The 19,709-nt window shown below is 57.6% G+C and overlaps 2 protein-coding genes across 2 annotated transcripts; one reads left to right on the forward strand and one right to left on the reverse strand.

The window, feature by feature from the left end:
* Positions 1 to 406: 406 nt before the first annotated feature.
* On the reverse strand, positions 407 to 5,829 carry LOC119104161 (F-box/LRR-repeat protein 2-like; the record flags this gene model as incomplete). The annotated part of the gene is made up of 7 exons (XM_037227842.1): positions 5,752 to 5,829; positions 5,181 to 5,393; positions 3,203 to 3,356; positions 2,477 to 2,698; positions 1,869 to 2,047; positions 1,378 to 1,582; positions 407 to 669 (listed from the first exon to the last, which is right to left on the reverse strand). Coding segments are annotated over exons 2-7 (1,156 nt in total), but the record flags the coding sequence as incomplete, so codon positions are not given.
* Positions 5,830 to 10,464: 4,635 nt separating this feature from the next.
* On the forward strand, positions 10,465 to 19,294 carry LOC119104159 (integrator complex subunit 5). The gene is made up of 14 exons (XM_037227841.1): positions 10,465 to 10,583; positions 11,381 to 11,677; positions 12,025 to 12,166; positions 12,648 to 12,812; positions 13,317 to 13,451; positions 13,877 to 13,977; positions 14,428 to 14,569; positions 14,882 to 14,982; positions 15,898 to 15,981; positions 16,423 to 16,482; positions 16,609 to 16,710; positions 17,387 to 17,551; positions 18,019 to 18,153; positions 19,029 to 19,294. Exons 1-14 carry the CDS (start codon positions 10,572 to 10,574, stop codon positions 19,242 to 19,244), a joined length of 1,857 nt encoding a protein of 618 aa, XP_037083736.1. The 5' UTR covers positions 10,465 to 10,571; the 3' UTR covers positions 19,245 to 19,294.
* Positions 19,295 to 19,709: the final 415 nt, after the last annotated feature.

Raw genomic sequence — 19,709 nt, forward strand, 5'->3', positions numbered from 1 at the left:
GACATAGCCCAGCGACGGGAATAACTGTCACGGACAGCGCACACGTGGCAGCTGCCACCCGCCACTACAGCCCCGCGCCGCGGAGGCGGCGGCGGAGGCGTGTCCCTCCGAGCCCGCTGGCTCTGCCGCGACCCGACGGCGGCCGAGCGGGCGTCCCGGCAGCGCGCCTCGCCTGACCGGCCGGCGGCAGCGGGCAGCGGGCAGGAGCAGGAGCAGGAGCAGGGCGGGCAGGGGCCGCTCTCCGGCGGCGCCCGACGCGTCCGGTCGGCTTCGCCACCGCCGCGCGCGGGCGGCGCGCCATTGCGGTGCAGCCGGCGGCGGCCCGGCGACCGGCTACACGGCCCACAGTGCGTTGTTGAGCCATAGCCAGTCGATGAACACGTCGGCGAAGCGCTCCTCCTCCGGCCCGTCGAGTCAGAGTCATCGCTCGACGACGGGTCGTCGTGCATGACGGCCGGGTAGTCGGGCGCCGGACTGCCCTGGCAGAGCTTGACCCGGTCGTCGTCCGGCTCGGCCAGATACAGCTGCTCCAGGTCGGTGCCGCCGACGATAAGCGACAGGCGGCGCCCGGCCGGCAGGTTCGACACCAGCGAGTCGTACAGCTGACGCGAGATGCACTGCACGCAGCTGACGTCCAGCGAAGCCAGCGACCGACATGTCATCGACAGACTGCAACGGAGCGTCACACGTCACTGACGGACCGCAACGGAGCGTCACGCACGTCAACCGACGGATTGCAACGGAGCGTCACATCCGTCACCCGCGGACTGAAATGGAGCGCCGCACGCCACCAACGGACTGCAACGGAGCATCACACCCGTCACCGACGGACCGCAAAGGAACGTCACACGTCACCGGCAGACTACAACGGAGCGCCACACACGTCACCGACGGACTGCAACGGAGCATCACACCCGTCACCGACGGACTGCAACGGAGCATCACACCCGTCACCGACGGACTGCAACGGAGCATCACACCCGTCACCGACGGACTGCAACGGAGGCATCACACCCGTCACCGACGGACTGCAAAGGAACGTCCACACACAGACTACACGGACGGTGGCACACGTCACCAATGGACAACGGACAGGCCATAGGCAGGCGAAACAACTGTTACTGTCACGACTGAAGCACGGGGTCACACGGTCCATAGACCGCACCGTTGAAATCTCCCCGTTGCGTCACTTTGCACACGGCACAGGCAAGGCACTCTTTCTACCAGGGAGTCGAGGAGCAGCAGATGCTGCGAAACAGCTGCACTTTGTCGGCCGACTACCCGATGTTCCGACTGCCGCACCACCACCGTGCCGGGCAGGGGAGCGGCCGGCCCCCGCGGCCCCGCACGCCTGCCGCGGCCGCCGGCACCACTCACTCGAACAGGCCCTTCTCGGTGAAGGGGGAGCGGGCGCTGTAGTTCTCCCGCAGCAGCAGCGTGGCGAGCCGGGCGCAGTTGGCCAGGCTGCGCAGCACCTCGTCCGTCACCTCGTTCTGGTAGCTGACATCCAGCCAGGAGAGCAGCGGCAGCCGACAGAGCAGCTGCAGGCCGGCCGCCGGCACGTACTTGTGCGAGGCACCGCCTGGCGGGCAGACGGGGCGGACCGGTCAGTCAGCGGCGGCCAGTCAGAATCGGGCCGGGGTCACCGGCAGGCGGCCGCCAGGCTGGGGCAGGACGCGACACGTCGCGGCCGCGGCAGACTTCACAACAGCGAGCTGTATAATATCAACACGACCGCATCCGCCAAGTGCCCACTGGCGCATGCGCCCCTGGCACGCGGCTGGCGGGCAGTTGGGGCCGCGCAGTGCCGAGCGGCCCCTGCCGCCGGCTGCCGCCCCCCCCCCCTTCCCCGCCCGGCGGCGGCGCACCTCGCAAGTCCAGCCGCTCCAGCTTGGTGCAGTAGCTGACCAGCGCGCGAAACGTGTTCTTGTTGATGTTTGGGCAGGCGCCGGCAGCCAGTGACGTCACATTGGGCATCAGCTCGAGGAACTCCTCCGGCTGCACCAGGTTGCAGCCGCTGATGTCCAGGTGGCGCAGGTTCCGACACCTGGGCCAGGTCAGCTGAAGGTCAGAGGTGATACGGCCGCCAGCCCTCCGCTGTCCAAGACACGTCTGCGCCCAACACCGACCCGCAGGTCTGCCCTGCGACGACACAGTGCGCCCACATCCCGCCCGTCCCCACGCCGGGTATGGTGGCGACAGCCTGGCTGTGCGTCGACATCGCATCATCAAAAGGTGCCACGGAGACAGAACTGTCTTTGCCAAAGCCGCAAAGGAGATCGCAACCGGCGGACAATTCAATCCATGCCCGAATGGGAGACCACCACTAAAATGCTAAAAACAGAAAATCCACACAAGATGTGTCATTTTCCACCCAACATCTCGAGCTCTGACACAACGCAGCCCGGTCCGCACCAGCCACTGCCCTCGAACCCCACCCGTCGCCACGCGCGCGGCGGCGAGCGCGGCCCCGCACCTGGCGGCGATGTGTTTGATGTCGTGTGACGTCACACGCGTCTGGCTGAGGCAGAGCTCCTCCAGCTGCGCGCACCGGTCGCCCACCAGGCAGAAGTTGTGCTCGCGGATGCGCGGGCACGCGCGCAGTGTCACCTTGCGCACCGACGCCGGCAGCAGGCTGAAGCAGTCTCCCGTCACGCTGGTGGACACCAGCTCCAGGATGCGCAGCTCCGTCAGGTACCTGGACGGGGCCGCCAGCGGCGGGGTCACGGAGGGCAGCTCGGGGCAGCTCGCGGTGGCCGACGTCCGGGGAGGGTTGCCCGTGTCGAGGGGAGCAAGAGTGCCCGGGTCATGTTCGGCGTGTGGGTGACACGGCTAAAGACGTGCTGTTTATTCCCTGGGCATGATCGCTCCGTGAACTATGGCTACAACGCCGACACAGTGACGGAAACAGCTGCGATCGTGAAGCCGTCTGACGAAACATACACCCACACATACCTTGCTCATTACCAGGTGACGTCGACCGGAGAGATAACAGGCCGAAACCTGGTGTGAATACCAACACCCTACACATGGGCGACCGTCCGATCACTACGCAATCCATGATACCAGCTCTTCGTCTCAAACATTCCGTAAAACGAAGAGTCGAAGTTAAAGTCACCTCTACGAACCAATGCTCCCCTGCTATTGGTAACTGCCCTCCACCGGACGCCCTCTGTCCGGCCTGCCGACATCGCGCACTCACTTGAGCAGCACCTCCAGGTTCTGCTCCTTGAAGTTGAGCTGCGGTACATTGATCCGCTGCAGCCGGGGACAGTTGCGGCACAGGTTCTCCAGAGCTCGGAACGACATCCGCAGGCAGCTGATGTCCAGGTCAATCAGCTGCGGACACAGCTTGCCTGCCGACACATGCAACAGACGCGAGGACATCAGTGACTAGAACAGCAGCGACCAAGTGCAGGGGGTACCTCAACATCGGATGGGCGCAGCTCGCGCTTATGCCTTATGTGATACAGCTCATGCGACGTCCTACGTGATATCGCCACACTTCGTACTCGACTTCCGGCGCTAGACGGCGCCAATGTCTGTGAAGCGGCTCAGCAGGACGTGACGGGCGTCCCGGTAGCGCACGTGATTCAACTTGAAAATCAGAGCACCTCCGCTGCTTCAGACTGCGTTGAAATGACCTCAACTGTTACTACGTGATATCGCCGCTTATGTCTTGCGGCTTGAGAGCAAGGAAAGCCACGAATGTTTGCCCCTCCAGTGACATCACTGACGTTTAGCGATGTCATCAAATAAAGTAACATATGGCTGCAGAAAAACTTCTATGGAAGCAAACAAAAGTTATAAAAACAATTTCCACGAACTCATTCTACAGTTCACATAACCTGCAGACCGCAACTTTCGATTTTTCTGAATGCCTCCTTGACGTCATATGTACAGATGATTTTTACACACAGGGCTGCATACAGATATAAATATTGCAAAAACCAAACAAAAACGACCGAACAAAAGCCATCGTGAAAAATCCGTTAAAAATGGTGACAATCACGGTACGGGAAACGGTACTGTGCAAGTCCCCTGCAGTTGTGGTCGCAAATCGCGTCTTCTTCGGATAGATAAACAAACCTACGCCAGCACTTTTTCCAGTCTTGGCAACTGTTGCGCATTTGATCGCCAGTAACTGTTGGCTGTACTGACAAGTGAGTGAACCTATGGCAATGAAGGACTCATGAGGACTCAATGAGGCAATGAAGGACTCACACTTTCTCATGCATCACTGCATTAATCACGGATATTGATTGCGATTTGTGAGGTATGATTTTGTGTAACCCAAGAAAGGTTGAGTGCAACACACTCTCACAACAATAGCCAAATGCAGTGTGTTTATTGAAAGGACTGTTCTAATTGACGCTCAATGAAATCCGGCTAAGGTTTTCAAAATTTTAATTGTTATTGTAGTATTTTTCTGTGAAATGTTTGCTTAAAGCTGTTCAATTTGTGCATCCTGGTTAACTGGTGTGCCATGTATGCCATGGGATTTCTGTCACCGTCGTCACTCCTGTTAAAAAATTAGAAACGTTTGTTTCATAATTTGTGTCTGGCAGCACAATCTGGTTTTGTCATGATTTTAAGGCGTAACGAATAACAAAAATATATTCTTCTGCCGTTTTGGCATGATTTTAAAGCTCAGTGAATAACAAAAATACATTCGTTTGCCCGCTACAAGGTTTGGCCCGCAAATGCTTGCCAAGTCTAGCCCACGGCCCAGCTAAAAGCCCGCAGGCACTTGCGGGTCAGAAATTGGCGGGTTGGCGGGCTGAAAATCTGCATCTCTAGTCCCGTCACCAGCGCAGGTCTGTACAGCCCATCTGCCCTCATCGTCACGCTTTTGTTGAACAAAGGAAATTCCAAACCAAGAAAAGTTGTGCGTCATCAATTGGTGCAAACAGCACTAAGCACTGAAGTCGGTGAGGTGACACAGGTGATACCGGTTGGCCAATTGTCGGTTGCCCAATTGTAAATTGACACCAATCGACAGGGTACAGTCGCCCATAGCAAGCGTCTCCGCCAGATTCCCTGGTACCGCGAATTCCGTCCCTCCGTTGCAAACGGACTGCCGCAGCAGCGACGCCGCTCAACGAGCGTCCATGCATGAAATCCGGCGGCCGCCTGCCGAGCCTGCCGCGGACGTCGGGCGCGGGCCGGCGCGCACTGACCGATGCTGAGGATGCCGTTGCGGGAGAGCCGTGCGCCGGCCGGCCCCAGCTCCAGCTTTTGCAGGTTCGGCAGCAGCTGCAGCACATGCTTGAACCGCTGGTCGGTCAGCACCGGGTGCCGCTGCAGGTGCATCGGGCCGAAGTACCGGTTCAGGTTGATCTGACGCACTGAGCGAAGGCTGAGCTGGCACAGCTCCCTCCAGCGGCGGCACACTGTCAGGCACAGGCACAGCGCTCTACAGACGCCGTATACTGCGGAGAGCGACCTGACACACGCGCACGCAGCTCAGTCTAGCGGTCACGCTGTCAGCAGACGCTTGTCATGAACAGTCCGCTCCAGCGGCGGCACACTCTCCGACAGGCGCCTGCTACAAGCAGCTCGGTGAGCAGTCGTACACTGCAAGCGGTCACCTATCCGGCACCGCCGCTACCAGCGGCACCGCCATCGGCCATCACCTGGCACCAGTCGGTCAGCTCAGCGTCACACCACCAGCAGTCACCAGTCGGCATGACTCCCCCAGTGGAGCACCCGGCGTCCCCGCCTCCCCCCACGCAGCCGCCCGTCCCGTACCGGCGCGCACGCGGATCCTGTCGCGCACGTTCAGGTGCGCCAGCAGGTAGAGCAGCACCTCCTCGGGCAGGCCGTTGATGTGCGGTGCCGCCGGCGGCCGGGGCTCGGCGGCCGGCGGCGCGCGCCGCCGCTCGCTGCGCCGCCGGCCGCCGCTGGCCGGCCGGCGGCGCTTGGCCGGCGCCGCGCTGGCCCATCCGGCCGCCGACGGCGGCGTCGCATGCTGCGTGCGCTTCCGCAGCCGCTGCGACCAGCTGTCGGCGTCCATGGAGGCGACGCGGCCGGCACTGCGGGCGGCGGGTTACGGACGGGCAGCGTGAAGGTGCGGTGGTCCGCTGGTCAGGGCCGTGGACCGTGACCACGGACGGCACGACGGCACGGCACTGCTGAAGACGGCACGGCACGGAGAGCGCGGGCTGAAGACGGCACGGCACGGAGAGCGCGCCATTACTCGACCACCGACCACGCGAGATGATTAACTATCTAGCTTCCAAGACTGTGAATACATATGAGTGCTGAATTGCTTGCTAGGCAGTGCAAACTGCCATTGGTCTGATATGTGTGTTAAAAGTTGTCCTGGCTTGAGTAACTATTTGAGCAAATAACATTTATGTTGACTACAAGCAAGGCCAACAGTCAAGTGTGTTATCCCATAACTGGCACTTTTTAAGCTTTAACAGCCTTCATAGTTGTCACTTGTCATATCAGTAAGCACTGTTCAGTAAAAGGAGTTTAAGTATTGAACTGCAATAATGCCATATTTGCATGCATGCTATGGCAGCAGTAGGCATTTCCTGCAACACTGCAGGATGCCAGAACTTCCCTCCCCCATCCTATCCAGATGGGAACAGGTCTCAGGCATAAGCAAACCTGTAGGCCAGGCTGTGCAGCTGGTCATGTCCACCTTGGTGCCACCCTGGGATCCACACCTTTCAATGCAGTTAGGGATTCACAATCTTTGAACATTTAAATGATTGCTGTCTGACAAGCAAATGCAAATGGGTTTGATAAAGATCTGACACTAACTGCCTGATGAGGTGGAATATAGTGCCTCAAAATCAATGGGCAATCTTATCACTGGGCAACTCAAAGGTGTGTCAGTGGCTGCCCAGGAAGTGATCACTGCTGCTTTTCAATCAGCTCTTGAATGCCCACATGGGATGTGGCTTAACTCAGGGCTGGGCAATGGAAATGGCACAGGCATGATATCCAGCTCCATGCTGTCAATATTCACCAAAATATAAATGTTATGTTGTGACTTCTTTGACTATGCTAAAGAAAATGAGCACTTATTCAAACCCATCAAAGCCTTATCCAGAACATGTTTGGTGCCAGGTCATCACCAAGTCATGTTTGTTGTGAATAGGTGCCCAACTGTACCTTGGCAAACATTTCTTTCTTCTAAAAGAAATGAAAAAGAAATGCCCCAGTACAATGATCAGAGCCATTACCATGAGTTCCCACAGCTTATTTTCCTCTCAAAACAAATATCATAGGCTAAAACATGTTTTGCCCCAAACTACCATTGGTTTGGTTCATGCCTGCATAACTGCTTTTTTAAATACCAGCCATGTCCCTTCCAGTGCACTCCAGTCACCTGATCTCAAAATTATTCATGCAAATGGCATCTAAGTATTGGAGAATTCATGCTGATCCTGATTTTCTCATTGAGTTCAGACATGTCCCAGCATTGACATAAATATTTGAATTAGTCCTGCATTTGTTCCATCATGAAAACTGCTATTGATCCAAATGTTGCTGGTTTGTACAATGTCATATGCATAAAATACTTTAAGCATATGAAATATGAAGTTTTTAATATAAATATATAAGTAGGCATGGTAATATAACTATCTAAAGCATCTACCATACCTATAAGAGACAATACACATGGAAAAACTATGATATGCTTCATATGCATCTTTCATACATAAACTAGGTAGCTACCCTTAAGCTGTCTTTCAGAACCAGTTGTGAATTATAAGACATGTTGTTCAGTGGTATTTTGAAAGTATTTATAACTGAACATCAATTTTTGTTCACGTGTGAACAACTCTTAAAATCACTGCTATCTTTAAGCATAGCTGTTCAAGTTTCAGTGTGCCTAGATTGTCAGGTTTCCTCTTGTTACATATCATCATACATTTGAAGATATTGGCCCAGAAATAGCATAATATATGCAAAATATAAAGGGGATTATAAATGCAAAACTTAGTTTCTTTATACACATCTAAATTTTCTTTTGACTGTTTATAACCAAGCCAGTTTTCACCATGTCTTACACCAGCCTAGTGACCGATCACTACCACCTGGTACTGGTTTTTCATGGTGATGATTTGTTCCATAGCATAAAAAACAGCTTGCACAAGTGGCAATGCTGTAGGTCCCCATGGTTTGAAGGGATTACAATACCATCTCCTGGACTGGAGCTGTTTCTTGTTCTAAGGCAACTCAAATTGTAGGATATGAGCAAGCCTCATCTCTTTAACACAAGGCTCAAGTCACTGATAGGCTCAAGTCCCTCACAGAAGAAAAAGCAAGTCATTATCATAAAGAATATTCAGCAGGCTGCATAGTAAACTTCTGCCTCACCATCTCCTCCAGCTGAGTGGAGTTGAACACAAAAGAGCTAATCTTCAACACCCTTACATGGCATTCATACCTGAGATGACAAAGCAAGACACCATTTGGCGATCGTCATACGACCACGGCATAATATATATTTTCCTGATTTGTTGAGAGAAATACTGGCGCATTCGTCACGTGCTACGGACGCTTCATCCGGTTCTCCACTCACAGAGCCACCATAGTAATGCTGGAGCTGCTCGATATAGACCAGTAGCCATCAGGGAGAACTGTTGAATCTGAAAAGGCCTTGTTACCGATACATAGGCATATTCTGGCAGCCACAATGGGGACTTACGAACGGCAGTAGGCAATGATCCCCGCGCACTCCTTTGCTCTAGGACGTAAACACAATTTAATGCAAGGTAAGCTCAGAGTGCATTGCGAACTGTTCGCTAAAACGCTGCAAAGAGAAATACTGTTGTATATTCACGGTTGTTATTTATCACCTTGGTTGGTAACTTCTCAATGACCACGGATGGAATAAATACTTGAGCTATCATATTAGTTTCGTGTATAAGTGGACACACAGTATTTCAGCAAGTTAACTCTCCGGTCGTCGTCAGGTGTTATTGAGCGCTGAGAGGGGTTGGATAATGGGCTATTAGCCATCAGGCGTCAAAACCCGAATTCTCTCCTTGGAATTGCCGGGATCTTTTAATTGCAGGTCTTCAGTGTTTTGCAAATTGGTGCTCTACCAAATGAACTACCGGGACAGGACCTGGACGAGCACGGCAGCCCGAACAGCATTTTCATCCGTGATTATTTTACTTCGTCTCAATCCCCCCTAAAACTGTGGCCGCAAGGAAATTTGACAACATCGACGAGGCTTTATGTTGAAGTTCAGCATATTGCATGGGCGTTCATCGAATTATTCATGATATTAGCATGTCATATGATGTGATTTTATGGTTCGTCATATGTCATAAGGTGCGCAAACTGGGAAACATTCATTTCCATCCAACTGGTCTTGGTGCTCAAACTCGTGAAATATTGTTGCTCCGGCGAATTAGCAACCAGATTTTTAGTATATTTATATATAGAACAGCATGTCAATGCAAATTTAGAGCTCAAAATAGCTGCGGTGGCTAAATTCGATGTTTTGTGATAGCTAATCTAAAGCATTTATTTCGTTAGAAATTGTAAATGCTAACAAGCCAACACAAAAAATAATAAATATTACGCAAATAATTGGCAGTTACATTCTGGTACATTTATGGCGCATCTACTCCATTTATGATTTCTCCACCCGCCAAGATTTACTGACGTTTTAGGTTTGGGGGATTGGTTGAGTCGGGGGCAGGCGTTGTATTTGCTGTGCGGTTTAGTAGTGTAATGCAAACTGGTATTTGCGTGCAAGAGCTGGTGATGGATGATTAGGGGTTGTTCGACGCGTTGAGTGTGAAACAGAGTGAGTTAATACACGTGGCACGCACCATTTTGTGACTTTGGTGTTCAGTGCATGCTCATTACGGGATGTGTGACATACTTGTTGGTTTCTTATTATAATGGGATTGAGTCTCACCTTTATCTAGCTTTAAAGCAACACCCAAGTCACATTCTGACCATTCTGAAACCATGGTGTCTGCTCCTCCAACCACTGTCAGGATGAGAGGTGATGTCAGATAGTCTTGGCATCTGAATGTGGGATTAAACCTCAATGACACAGTCTGGACATTTTACAGCATCTGGATTCATTATTTGGGATGTTTTTCACTGTTCAATCCCAGTTTCAACATACAGGAACATTTATTTTATTGTGAAAGAGGATAAATGGTTATTTGTGTGCAATGTGCCGAATTCATCTTTCTATACACACATTCAAATATATACCTGCCAAAATATTTTGAATAATCAAATGAAAAGATATTTCTAACAATAAATGGTGAATAGGAAACAATTCATGAAAAGCCCTGTAGCATAACAGCAATACTTTTGGTACAAAAGGAACTATGTCTGATCAATAGAGCATACCTATGGTAACAGGCACTGAGGTGAAGGGTGTGGGATGGGTTTGCAAAAAGTCTAACAGCAAAGAATAAATGCTGTCAGTGCTGCTCATGATATCCTAGCCCACAGATTACACTACTTTTGATTTGTGCAGTACCTCAGTGATAAGATGCAGACTGGATCAAAGTGAGCCAGAAATGATGCAAAAGGTTTACTTATAAAGTGACCAGTTTTCATGCCAAGGAGCAATGGTGGGTGAGGTAAATGTGTCCTTTATGTTTCAAACAGAGTAATTTTCAGTTTCTATCATTGGGGTAGACATCATATGTGTGGACATAAATCCTGGTGTCTCACATGCAGTTATCATGAGAGTTACTTATGAACAGAAGGTATGGTGTTCTGCTAACACATCCAGCTAGGATTCTTTGTGACATCACATACATTGGTTATGATCATGGCACTTGCATTCAAGATTGTTTGGGACAGCTGTGATTGCATGTTTAAAATGACATGAACAATTTTCACTTAAATTATAACCATGAATAAAGTAAGTTGAGAAGATATATAATAAAGACAGCTGTGATTGCATGTTTAAAGTGACATGAACAATTTTCACTTAAATTATAACCATGAATAAAGTAAGTTGAGAAGACATATGGCATGACAAGTTGTTGACAATTTCACCAGAGCTATGTGAGGCACGGAGCAGTATCAGTGCACACTGAGCATCATGGGTGTGTTTGCAAATGCACATTAATGTCTATGATTTTGCAGTGTTCTGTTTAAGTTGTATGAAAGGAAAGCTTTTCTTGCAAAGGTAGGGATCTTCCATGTCTCTCACTGATGGCTGTGTTCATACCCCTTGACCTTTCCATTATCAAAATTCCCCTTCTGTTATAAAAAAAATAAATAAAGACATGTTGTGGGTTGGTCCAGAAAGCTCCAAAATCAAGAATAAAGAGCAGCAACTCACTTGGTTGCAACAGGTATCAACACATGATGCTATGTATGTTATATCAACACACAATGTATGTTTTGACCACATTGCCACCCTCAGATCAGCGCGCGCCACACTGCCGTACCTGTGACGTCGTGGGATCGCGCGACGCCGCCTGCCGCCGAGCGGAAGACGATGGCGGCCGCGGCCACGGCGGCCGAGCGGCCGGACGGCCTGCGCGACGAGCTGCGCCGCTTCCTGAAGGCAGCCACCAACGAGACGCGCCTCAGCCAGCCGGAGCTGACGCACATCGCGCTCCGGCTGCTGAAGAGCCTGCCGGCCGCGCGCGACGCCGGCCTTGAGTACCTCAGCTCGGTGCTGGACGGCTGCACGGCTCAGTTCGTCGCCAAACTGGAGGTAGGTGCTGGCCAGCGGACGTGGTGGTATTCCGCGTCTGTTGATGGGAACAAGCGTGGCGCGCGTCTGGCTGTGTCCGTTGGGGTCCGTTTTGACACCGACTAGGCCTCTGACTATGGACATTGAGCTTCCTTTGTTTCGTAAGCCATGCGTTAGTGACGAACTCGTAACACCGGATTTGCTCCTAGCTTGCATCCGCATGGCTCAAGCTCAAACACGTGCCTAGTCATTGGATAAGAAGTTGCTGTGTTCGGCGTCTCCATCAGCGACGATTACGTCGCTGCCGTCGCTGCCGCCACTGCCGACTGTGTCGCCATCACGAGAGTCGGGCGCGTGCTTTGCGGCAGGAGGGTGACGTGCCGGAGAGCGCGGCGGCGGCCGGCGAGGACGAGTTGGTGGGCGAGATCAGTCAGGCGCTGTCCGGCCTGCTGGAGGCCAACCCGCACACCTGGGCGCCTGTCATCTCGGCCTGGTCGCTCGAACTGCTCGGTACGGCACGTGTGCGGACCCCGCCCCTCCGCCCGCGAAGCGCACCGACGACAGCGGCTGGCCGGCGCTAGGCGGGCCGGTAGACCGCGCTGGCCGCTGGGCCGCTCGGGTAGCAGCAGCTGGTGAATATGCCTGGAGGTAGCAGGTAACCTGGCCGGTGGGCGCAGCTCGAACGTGGCGTGTTGAATATGCCTGGAGGTAGCAGGTAACCTGGCCGGTGGGCTCAGCTCGAACGTGGCGAACTGGATCGCTGGCGTGATTCTGGGGCCTCTTGGACACATCGCCGTCCAGAAGCCCGGTGCTGCGTATCCGAGCCCGGAGTCCCTGTCCGTTGGTATAATCCTGCCATGCCGACGGACGTCTGTTGTTGACGTGCGCCGGTGGCCTGCCGCTCCGGTCCTGACGTGGCGTGGGCCGTCTCGGCTGCTTCCACGTGTGAGCGGCGCCGTCGAGCCCGCACTGACGCCCGACTCGCGGCCAGGTCGCCTGTCGTCCCGGTACTCGGCGCGCGCGCACGTGCCGCACTCGGCCGGCCTGAACGACCTGGTGCAGCTGTGGCTGTGCTGCCCGGCCACGCGCGCGCTCATCCACGTGACCGTGCTGTGCGTGCGTCACGACACGGACGTCTGCATCAAGCCGCTGCTCGGTCAGTCCCGGCCAGCGCCGCGCCATCGGCGGGGATATGCCCCCCCCCCCCCGCACACACTCCACACAGCCCCCCCCCCCCCCCCCACTCTACACATGTCCTCCTCCCCAGGGGACACGTGTACGGCTGGTGGCTAGAAACGTACTCTGGAGAAGTTGCGTGGCCGCCTGAGGGCGCCTGTGTGTTTAATAAAGTGTTGTTAAATATGTATTGTGGGTTAAGTTGAGGGTTGACTAAGTTACCTTGCAGACGGTCGTGGTTTGTTCAGCAGTGATGTTCGTCAGCCATTTGATGCCTCTCCGTCATGGTGTTTACAATATCACAGCCAGATTTCAACCCAAAGCAAAACCTGGGCCGCGTGTTCAGTGTAATGAGCGCGGCTGGTGTGTTCGACTGAGTCTGGTCATGTGTGCGTACTTACACTCGATGCCGCCTCCACCCCCCCCCCCCTCCCCCCTTCCCCGCGGCCTGAACAGGCGACTGACCGCGCCGCGTCCGCCGCAGACACGTCGGCAGCGTACACGCCGCACTTCGACTGGGTGGTGGCGCATATCGGCTCTTGCTTCCCCAGCACCATCATCGAGCGCGTGCTGAGCGTGGGACTGCGCGAGTTCTGCGCCCAGCAGGCGGCGGCGCCCGGTGAGCAGACGCCGCCCGAGCTGGGCGGCCCCGGCGCCGGCCAGTCTCGCCAGGCTCTGCCGGGGCCTCGGCAGCGGCCGGCGGCGGCGCTGTCGCGGTCAGCGGCCGGGTTGTGCAGCGGGAGCCGGCGCCGCGTGAGCAGCCTCGCGCCCGCTGCGCTTCAGCGTAGCGGCGAAGACGTATTGTATTTAGCTTGTGGGTGCTGGGCGTAGCAAAAGCCAGTGTGAAGGCTACAGGACGTGCAGCAGGCGCTGCTTCCATCAGCAGCTGGTGGCAGGGCGACGTCACGGGGATCAGCGTGATGTCACTGCGATCTGCGTGACTGTCCTGGTCGTGACCTCACTGTCCGGGCAGCGGGCCTGGGATGTGAGACACTCTGGCTCACGCCAGCTCTAGCTGAGCTGACCTGCTGCACGCTGCCTCAGGGGGCACTCCGGGAAAGCGGAGCTCGGTCGTGCAGATCCTGGGGCATCTCGCCGCCAGAAACTCGGCTGAAATCTGCGACGCCCTCAAGGCCTTGATCCAGGTAGAAATGCCGGGGACCGCGCGTGTGTAGCACCGCACTCCGCGTTCGCCCGATTGTCGCACCATACCGCGTTCAGAGGCACCGTTAAGTTATCGACTGCCGATGCACACCCTCTGTATGTTGTCAGGCTGCAGTGTTTGCGAATGTAGTTGTTAGCGTCGGCCGCAAAATGCTTCAGCAGATCTTTTAACTGTTAGTTGATAAGAATGACGGTAGTAAGATCGCGGTAGCGTTGTGAAAGCCCGTTCCTGTTCGCGCTGGCCATCACTTTGCGTTAGTCCGTGTCGCAGTGTGATGAGCTCTGTGAAGCCGTGTGGGCCCGTTTCGCGATGAGTCTGCCCCGTGGCGCGGCGTCAGCAGTGGCCCAGTGTGGTGTGCCGTCGCCGCCGCCACCGCCGTCGCCGCCGCTGCGCCGTCCGCCGCTGACGCCGCGTCCCCCGCGTCCGGCAGCAGAGCTTGGGCCCGTCGCCGTCGGCTGCGCCAGCTGGCCCGCCGGACGAGGTGCGGCTGGCCACGGTGCCGTTCTTCCTGCAGCTGGCCGGGCTGTCGCCGCTGCTGCTGGACACGCTCTCCACGGAGATCCTCCGCACGGGTGGGGCCCGCCGTCGTGTCGGTGAACGGCACCCTCGCGGCTGTCGCCTTGGTTACGGGATGTCCTTCGGCTCACTAACTTCGATCGGCTCTCTGTGGGAGCATTGCCTCCTTCCTGGGGGTGCTCATGTTATATGTCGTATCATCCCATCTTATATGTCCATTATGTTATAGCTTTCTTGGCGTAGATCTGATCAAACATCCAGCGACGAGCGTCTTGATCGTTTCCCGCCCGCGACGTCACCGTCGGCGGCCGGTGACGCGGCCTCGTGACGGGTGACGTAACGGTGACGTGACGGCCTGCCTGCCGCAGTGACGGTGGCGCAGCTGGCCGCGGTCGCCGCCCAGGTGCCCGGCTGGATCCCGCGCTACTTCGCCACCGCCGAGGCACTGCTCTCGCTCACCGTCCACCTGGTGCTGCGCTGCGAGCGAGGCGCGCTCGCCGCGCTCCAGCTGCTGCTGCGCGCCGCCGATCCGGACTCGACGCACGGCGACGACGTGCGCCGCGCCGCCGAACACCTGCTTGGTGAGTCTGACCGACGCGACCCTGCCTCAGAGCAGGCATCCACCAAACTGGAGGGATCGCATACCTGCGATGTGTGAGGTTGCAGGGACATTGAGGTGCCGTGGAGGCAGAGATGTGACTCATGATGACTTGGGGCACCCATTTCTTGTTTGTAGATCGTTGTTGCAACTTGTAACCAACCTGCGCCGTGGAAGCCCTGCCCGTCCACCTTAGTATGCTTTAGGCAAGTCTGTGGTCGGGGCTTTGTTAGTCTGCGTGTTTGCTCTCACCCGTACCATGTTTAAAACTTGTGCTGTCGTGCGTGTCTGCTGTCTCGCACGGCGGTGCGTAACAGCGGTAGGTGACGATGTCCGTGCTGTGGTGTGGGGCCGACAGTGCGTGACAGCGTTGCTGACAGTGTCCATGCAGTGGTGTGGGGCCGACAGTGCGTGACAGCGGTACTGACGGTGTCCATACAGTGGTGTAGGGCCGACAGTGCGCCGCCTTCCTACACTCACTGTCTGCCCCCGCTGTGTGCGTGCGTGCCGACAGAGCGGGTGCTCTCGGAGCTGCAGCGGCTGGTGCTCGGCTGTCAGCCGGGCTCGGCGCCGGACGTGCCGCTGCTGGTCGCCCTGCCGGACGCGCTGCCCCAGCTGGCCGCCCATCTGGGCGCCGACGACCAGCGCGCGCGCCGCTGCGTCCAGTTGCTGGCCACGGCGGCCACGAGTCGCGGCGCGTCGGCGGCGGCGCACACACTGGGCCGCCTGCTGGAGCGGCCCCAGCTGCGGCTGGCCACCCTGCTGCGCCTGCTGCGCGCGCTCGAGAGCAACTTCGCGTCGGTGCTGGAGGAGGCGATCCGGCACGCGTCCGCCGAGAGCGCGGCGCCCGAGCAGGTGCTGCGTTCGGTGGTGCGGCTGCTGCGCTGGGAGCGACGCCGGCCGCCGGCCGCCGCCGCCGGCCTGCAGACGCCGCTGTCGCAAGCCGTCGCCGCCTGCGCGCCGCTGCTGGCCGAGCGGATGACCGAGCTGCGCACCGCCGACGCCGCCGTCGAGGCGCTGGCGCTGCTGGAGCTGCCCGATTCGCTGGCCGGCAGCCGGCAGCTGGCGCTGGCCGACAGCGTGGTCGGCTATCTCTTTTACTGCATGCGTCGCGGCGACCGGCCGGCGGTGATGCTGCGACGCGCGCGGCTGGCGCAGCAGCTGCTGGCGCGGCTGGCGGCGCAGCCCGTCTGCCTGCCGGCCGTGCTGCGTGCGTTGCTGCACGCGGCGCTGCAGCCGCACCAGGCGTCGTACTTGGGGGCGGCGGGCGGCCGGCCGGCGCCTGGGCCAGCCGCCCGCCCCCTGCTGCAGGAGAACCGGCGTCTCTCGCGGCTGGTGACCGTGCCGCAGGCGCACACCACGGTCTTCCACGCGGGTGTGATCGGCGCCGGGCGCCGGCCCGGGCCGGCTGCCGCCCTGCTGCCGCCGGCCGCCGCCCGGCTCAACTGCGAGCTGCTGGTGGAGACGGTGGCGCGCTGTGTGGCGGCGGCGCGCGCGCCCGAGGACGGCGCGCGCACGCTCGCGCTGCTGCTTGTGGAGTTCATCTCCCCTGACGTCATGTTCAACGGCCTTCCCTGGCCAGATGAGGAGTTTATGAAGGTGGGCGAGCCGCGGTCCCTGTGTGTGTCATTGGGGCTTTACGACGCACTCAGCTGCTGAGGCTATCTGGCGTTGCCTACCTCTCACTCTGGCAGGAAGGGCGGGAACCGCGGGGTAGCCAAACCCCATACCTCTGGTTTCCCAGACGCGCAGTGGTTAACGCAGACGAGTGAACCACTACACCACCGGCACCCCGAGCCGCGGGCCCGGGCCACACTATCAGCATCACTGGCGTGGCAGTCGGTAGCAGGGCTGCCAGCAGCAGCACGTCACCGCCGGTCATCCCATACTCTCCTCAGGCGCGCCATTGCTGGCTTGGGTTGTGGGCTGGTGAAACCGTGTTTGAAGTCGATGGAGGCAGCCGCTGGGCATCTGCCCTTGAGTTATATGTCCGAGCATGAATTGCATTGTCTTAACGATGGCTTACCGCCCCGTGTCGCCTCCATCCCTGTTCGTCACCATGCCCCTACCTTCCTCTGAGCGGTGAACGCGAAACCCACTCGTTCCCCACATACTGCGGCGCGTAGTGTAGCCTGGCCTTTTGCATGTGGCTCCGACTGGCGGCGCGGGAGTCGAGTTCATCCCCCTTGATTATGAGCCGCGTCCCGCACGTGTTCCAACGGCCGGCCGTCCGCCGCGGGCGGCGCCTCTGACGAGTGGCCGGGTCGCGCGCCAGGTGACCATGGAGCGGGACCTGGAGATGCGCCGCTTCTTCGATCACCACCCGGTCAGCTGGTGCCTGCTGGAGCTGGTGGCGCGCCGGCCGCCCGCCATCTGCTACTGCTCCGTGCTGCTGCGCGCGCTTGCCGCCACGCTCATCCAACATTGGTCCTCCACTACGGTTAGTCACGTAAACGGGGGTCTCCTGCAAAGTAAGCCTGAATTTCTGGCGATATGGTCAAGCTGCAAGCTATCACCAGCATGCTCACATTGTCGTCCTAGCGGGCAGATTAATTTGTCGTTGGATGACTTCTGCTCGCCCTGTCAGCCACTTCGTTCATAGTTACTGAAACCGCTACAAGTAATGCAAAATGTTCGTACAACACGTTTGCGCCATTCGTCCGCACCAGTCCCAGTCGACACGGACATCTTCACTTGTAAACGCGTGCTGCGACGTCACTAACGTGTGCAGTGACGTCACGACGGTGTGCGCGTGACGTCACGAACGTGTGCGTGTGGCGTTACGAACGTGTGCGTATGACGTCACGACTGTGTGCATGTGACGTCATGACTGTGTATGTACGTGACCTGATTCTGCGGCGAGAGGAGCAGCGCGGTGCTGAGACGGCCGGTGTGGGCCGGTTGCAGGAGACGCAAGCCTGCAACAGCGCCGGCCCGCTGGACGTGACCGAGCGGCTGCTGCACGTGATGGCGCTGGGCCAGCTGCTGCCTCCGCCGCTCACGCTCATCCCCGAGATGCTGGCCACGCTGACCTCGCACGAGGTGGGTCTGACGTCACACGGGGCCGGCGTAACCCACGGCGAGGGGTGTGACGTCATGGCAGGTGGATATGACGTCCGCGATCGCTCGCCAGTCTTCTCACACTCGGGACTCATTGGCATTTTAATCGTGTATGAGTGAAGCCTTTTCTGGTTAGGTCCACAGTCTGGTTTATCAGCCTCCGACGGGGTTGACCTGATGATAGAAGCCATAAGCCTCGTGGTAGATATTGAGATGGGACCCGGTCTGATGTGTCCCTCCACCGGCCTCTTCTGACGTGCCCTCCACCAGTCTCCTCTGACGCGCCCTTCACCGGCCTCCTCTGACGCGTACCTCCACCAGTCTCCTCTGACGCCGTACCTCCACCGGCCTCCTCTGATGCGTACCTCCACCAGTCTCCTCTGACGCGTGCCTCCACCAGTCTCCTCTGACGCGTACCTCCACCAGTCTCCTCTGACGCGTGCCTCCACCAGTCTCCTCTGACGCGTACCTCCACCAGTCTCCTCTGACGCGTACCTCCACTGGCCTCCTCTGACGCGTACCTCCACCAGTCTCCTCTGACGCGTACCTCCACCGGCCTCCTCTGACGCGTACCTCCACCAGTCTCCTCTGACGCGTGCCTCCACCAGTCTCCTCTGACGCGTACCTCCACCAGTCTCCTCTGACGCGTACCTCCGCCTCTGACGCGTGCCTCCACCGGCCTCCTCTGACGCGTGCCTCCACCAGTCTTCTCTGACGTGTACCTCCACCAGTCTCCTCTGACGCGTACCTCCACCTCTGACGCGTGCCTCCACCGGCCTCCTCTGATGCGTACTTCCACCAGTCTCCTCTGACGCGTACTTCCACCTCTGACGCGTGCCTCCCTGGGCCGCCGCCAGGTGTACCTGCTGCTGACAGACGTCTGGGCGTACATGCGCGAGACGGTGCCGTCGCCGGCGGCCTTCACGCACGACGCGGCCGGCGTGGCGAGCCGCTCGTTCCCGCCGCTGGAGGCGCGCTTCACGGCCCGCCTGCTGCTCGTGCTGCAGAACAACATGGCCACGCTCGGCCACCTGTTCCCGCAGGTACGGGCTGCCATCGCGCCGGCCGACTGACGGACGCGCGCCCGCTCGCCGACCGGACGCTAGCCACCTGTTCCCGCAGGTACGGGCCGCCATCGCGCCGGCCGACTGACGGGCGCCCGCGCGCCCGCCGACCGGACGCCAGCCGCCGCGCCCGCCCGACTTCGCGGCGTTCTGAGGTGGTGTGCGTGCAGGACCCCGGATGGGCAGCGCGGTGTTGGGCGCCCGGTGGCGGCGCCGCACGCCGCTCGCAAACAGCCGATACAAACGGGATTTATTCGCGGACATTCGGAACAAAGCAAGGATTAATTAATAATTTGCGGCGGCGCGGATGTGCTACACATGTTCCGCCGCAGGTAAAACAGACTTCGTCTGAAGGACGCTTGCGTCCACTGTTCATGTCACTGGCCGTATCACTAAAACCAAGCCGATAGGGGAGGTCGCGCATTTTATGCTAATAAATAAAGCTATACACCAGCACGCAACCATCAGCCTGTT

Source organism: Pollicipes pollicipes, unplaced genomic scaffold (genome assembly GCF_011947565.3).
Source record: "Pollicipes pollicipes isolate AB1234 unplaced genomic scaffold, Ppol_2.1 Scaffold_5983;HRSCAF=7100_pilon_pilon_pilon, whole genome shotgun sequence".
NCBI lineage: Eukaryota > Metazoa > Arthropoda > Thecostraca > Pollicipedomorpha > Pollicipedidae > Pollicipes > Pollicipes pollicipes.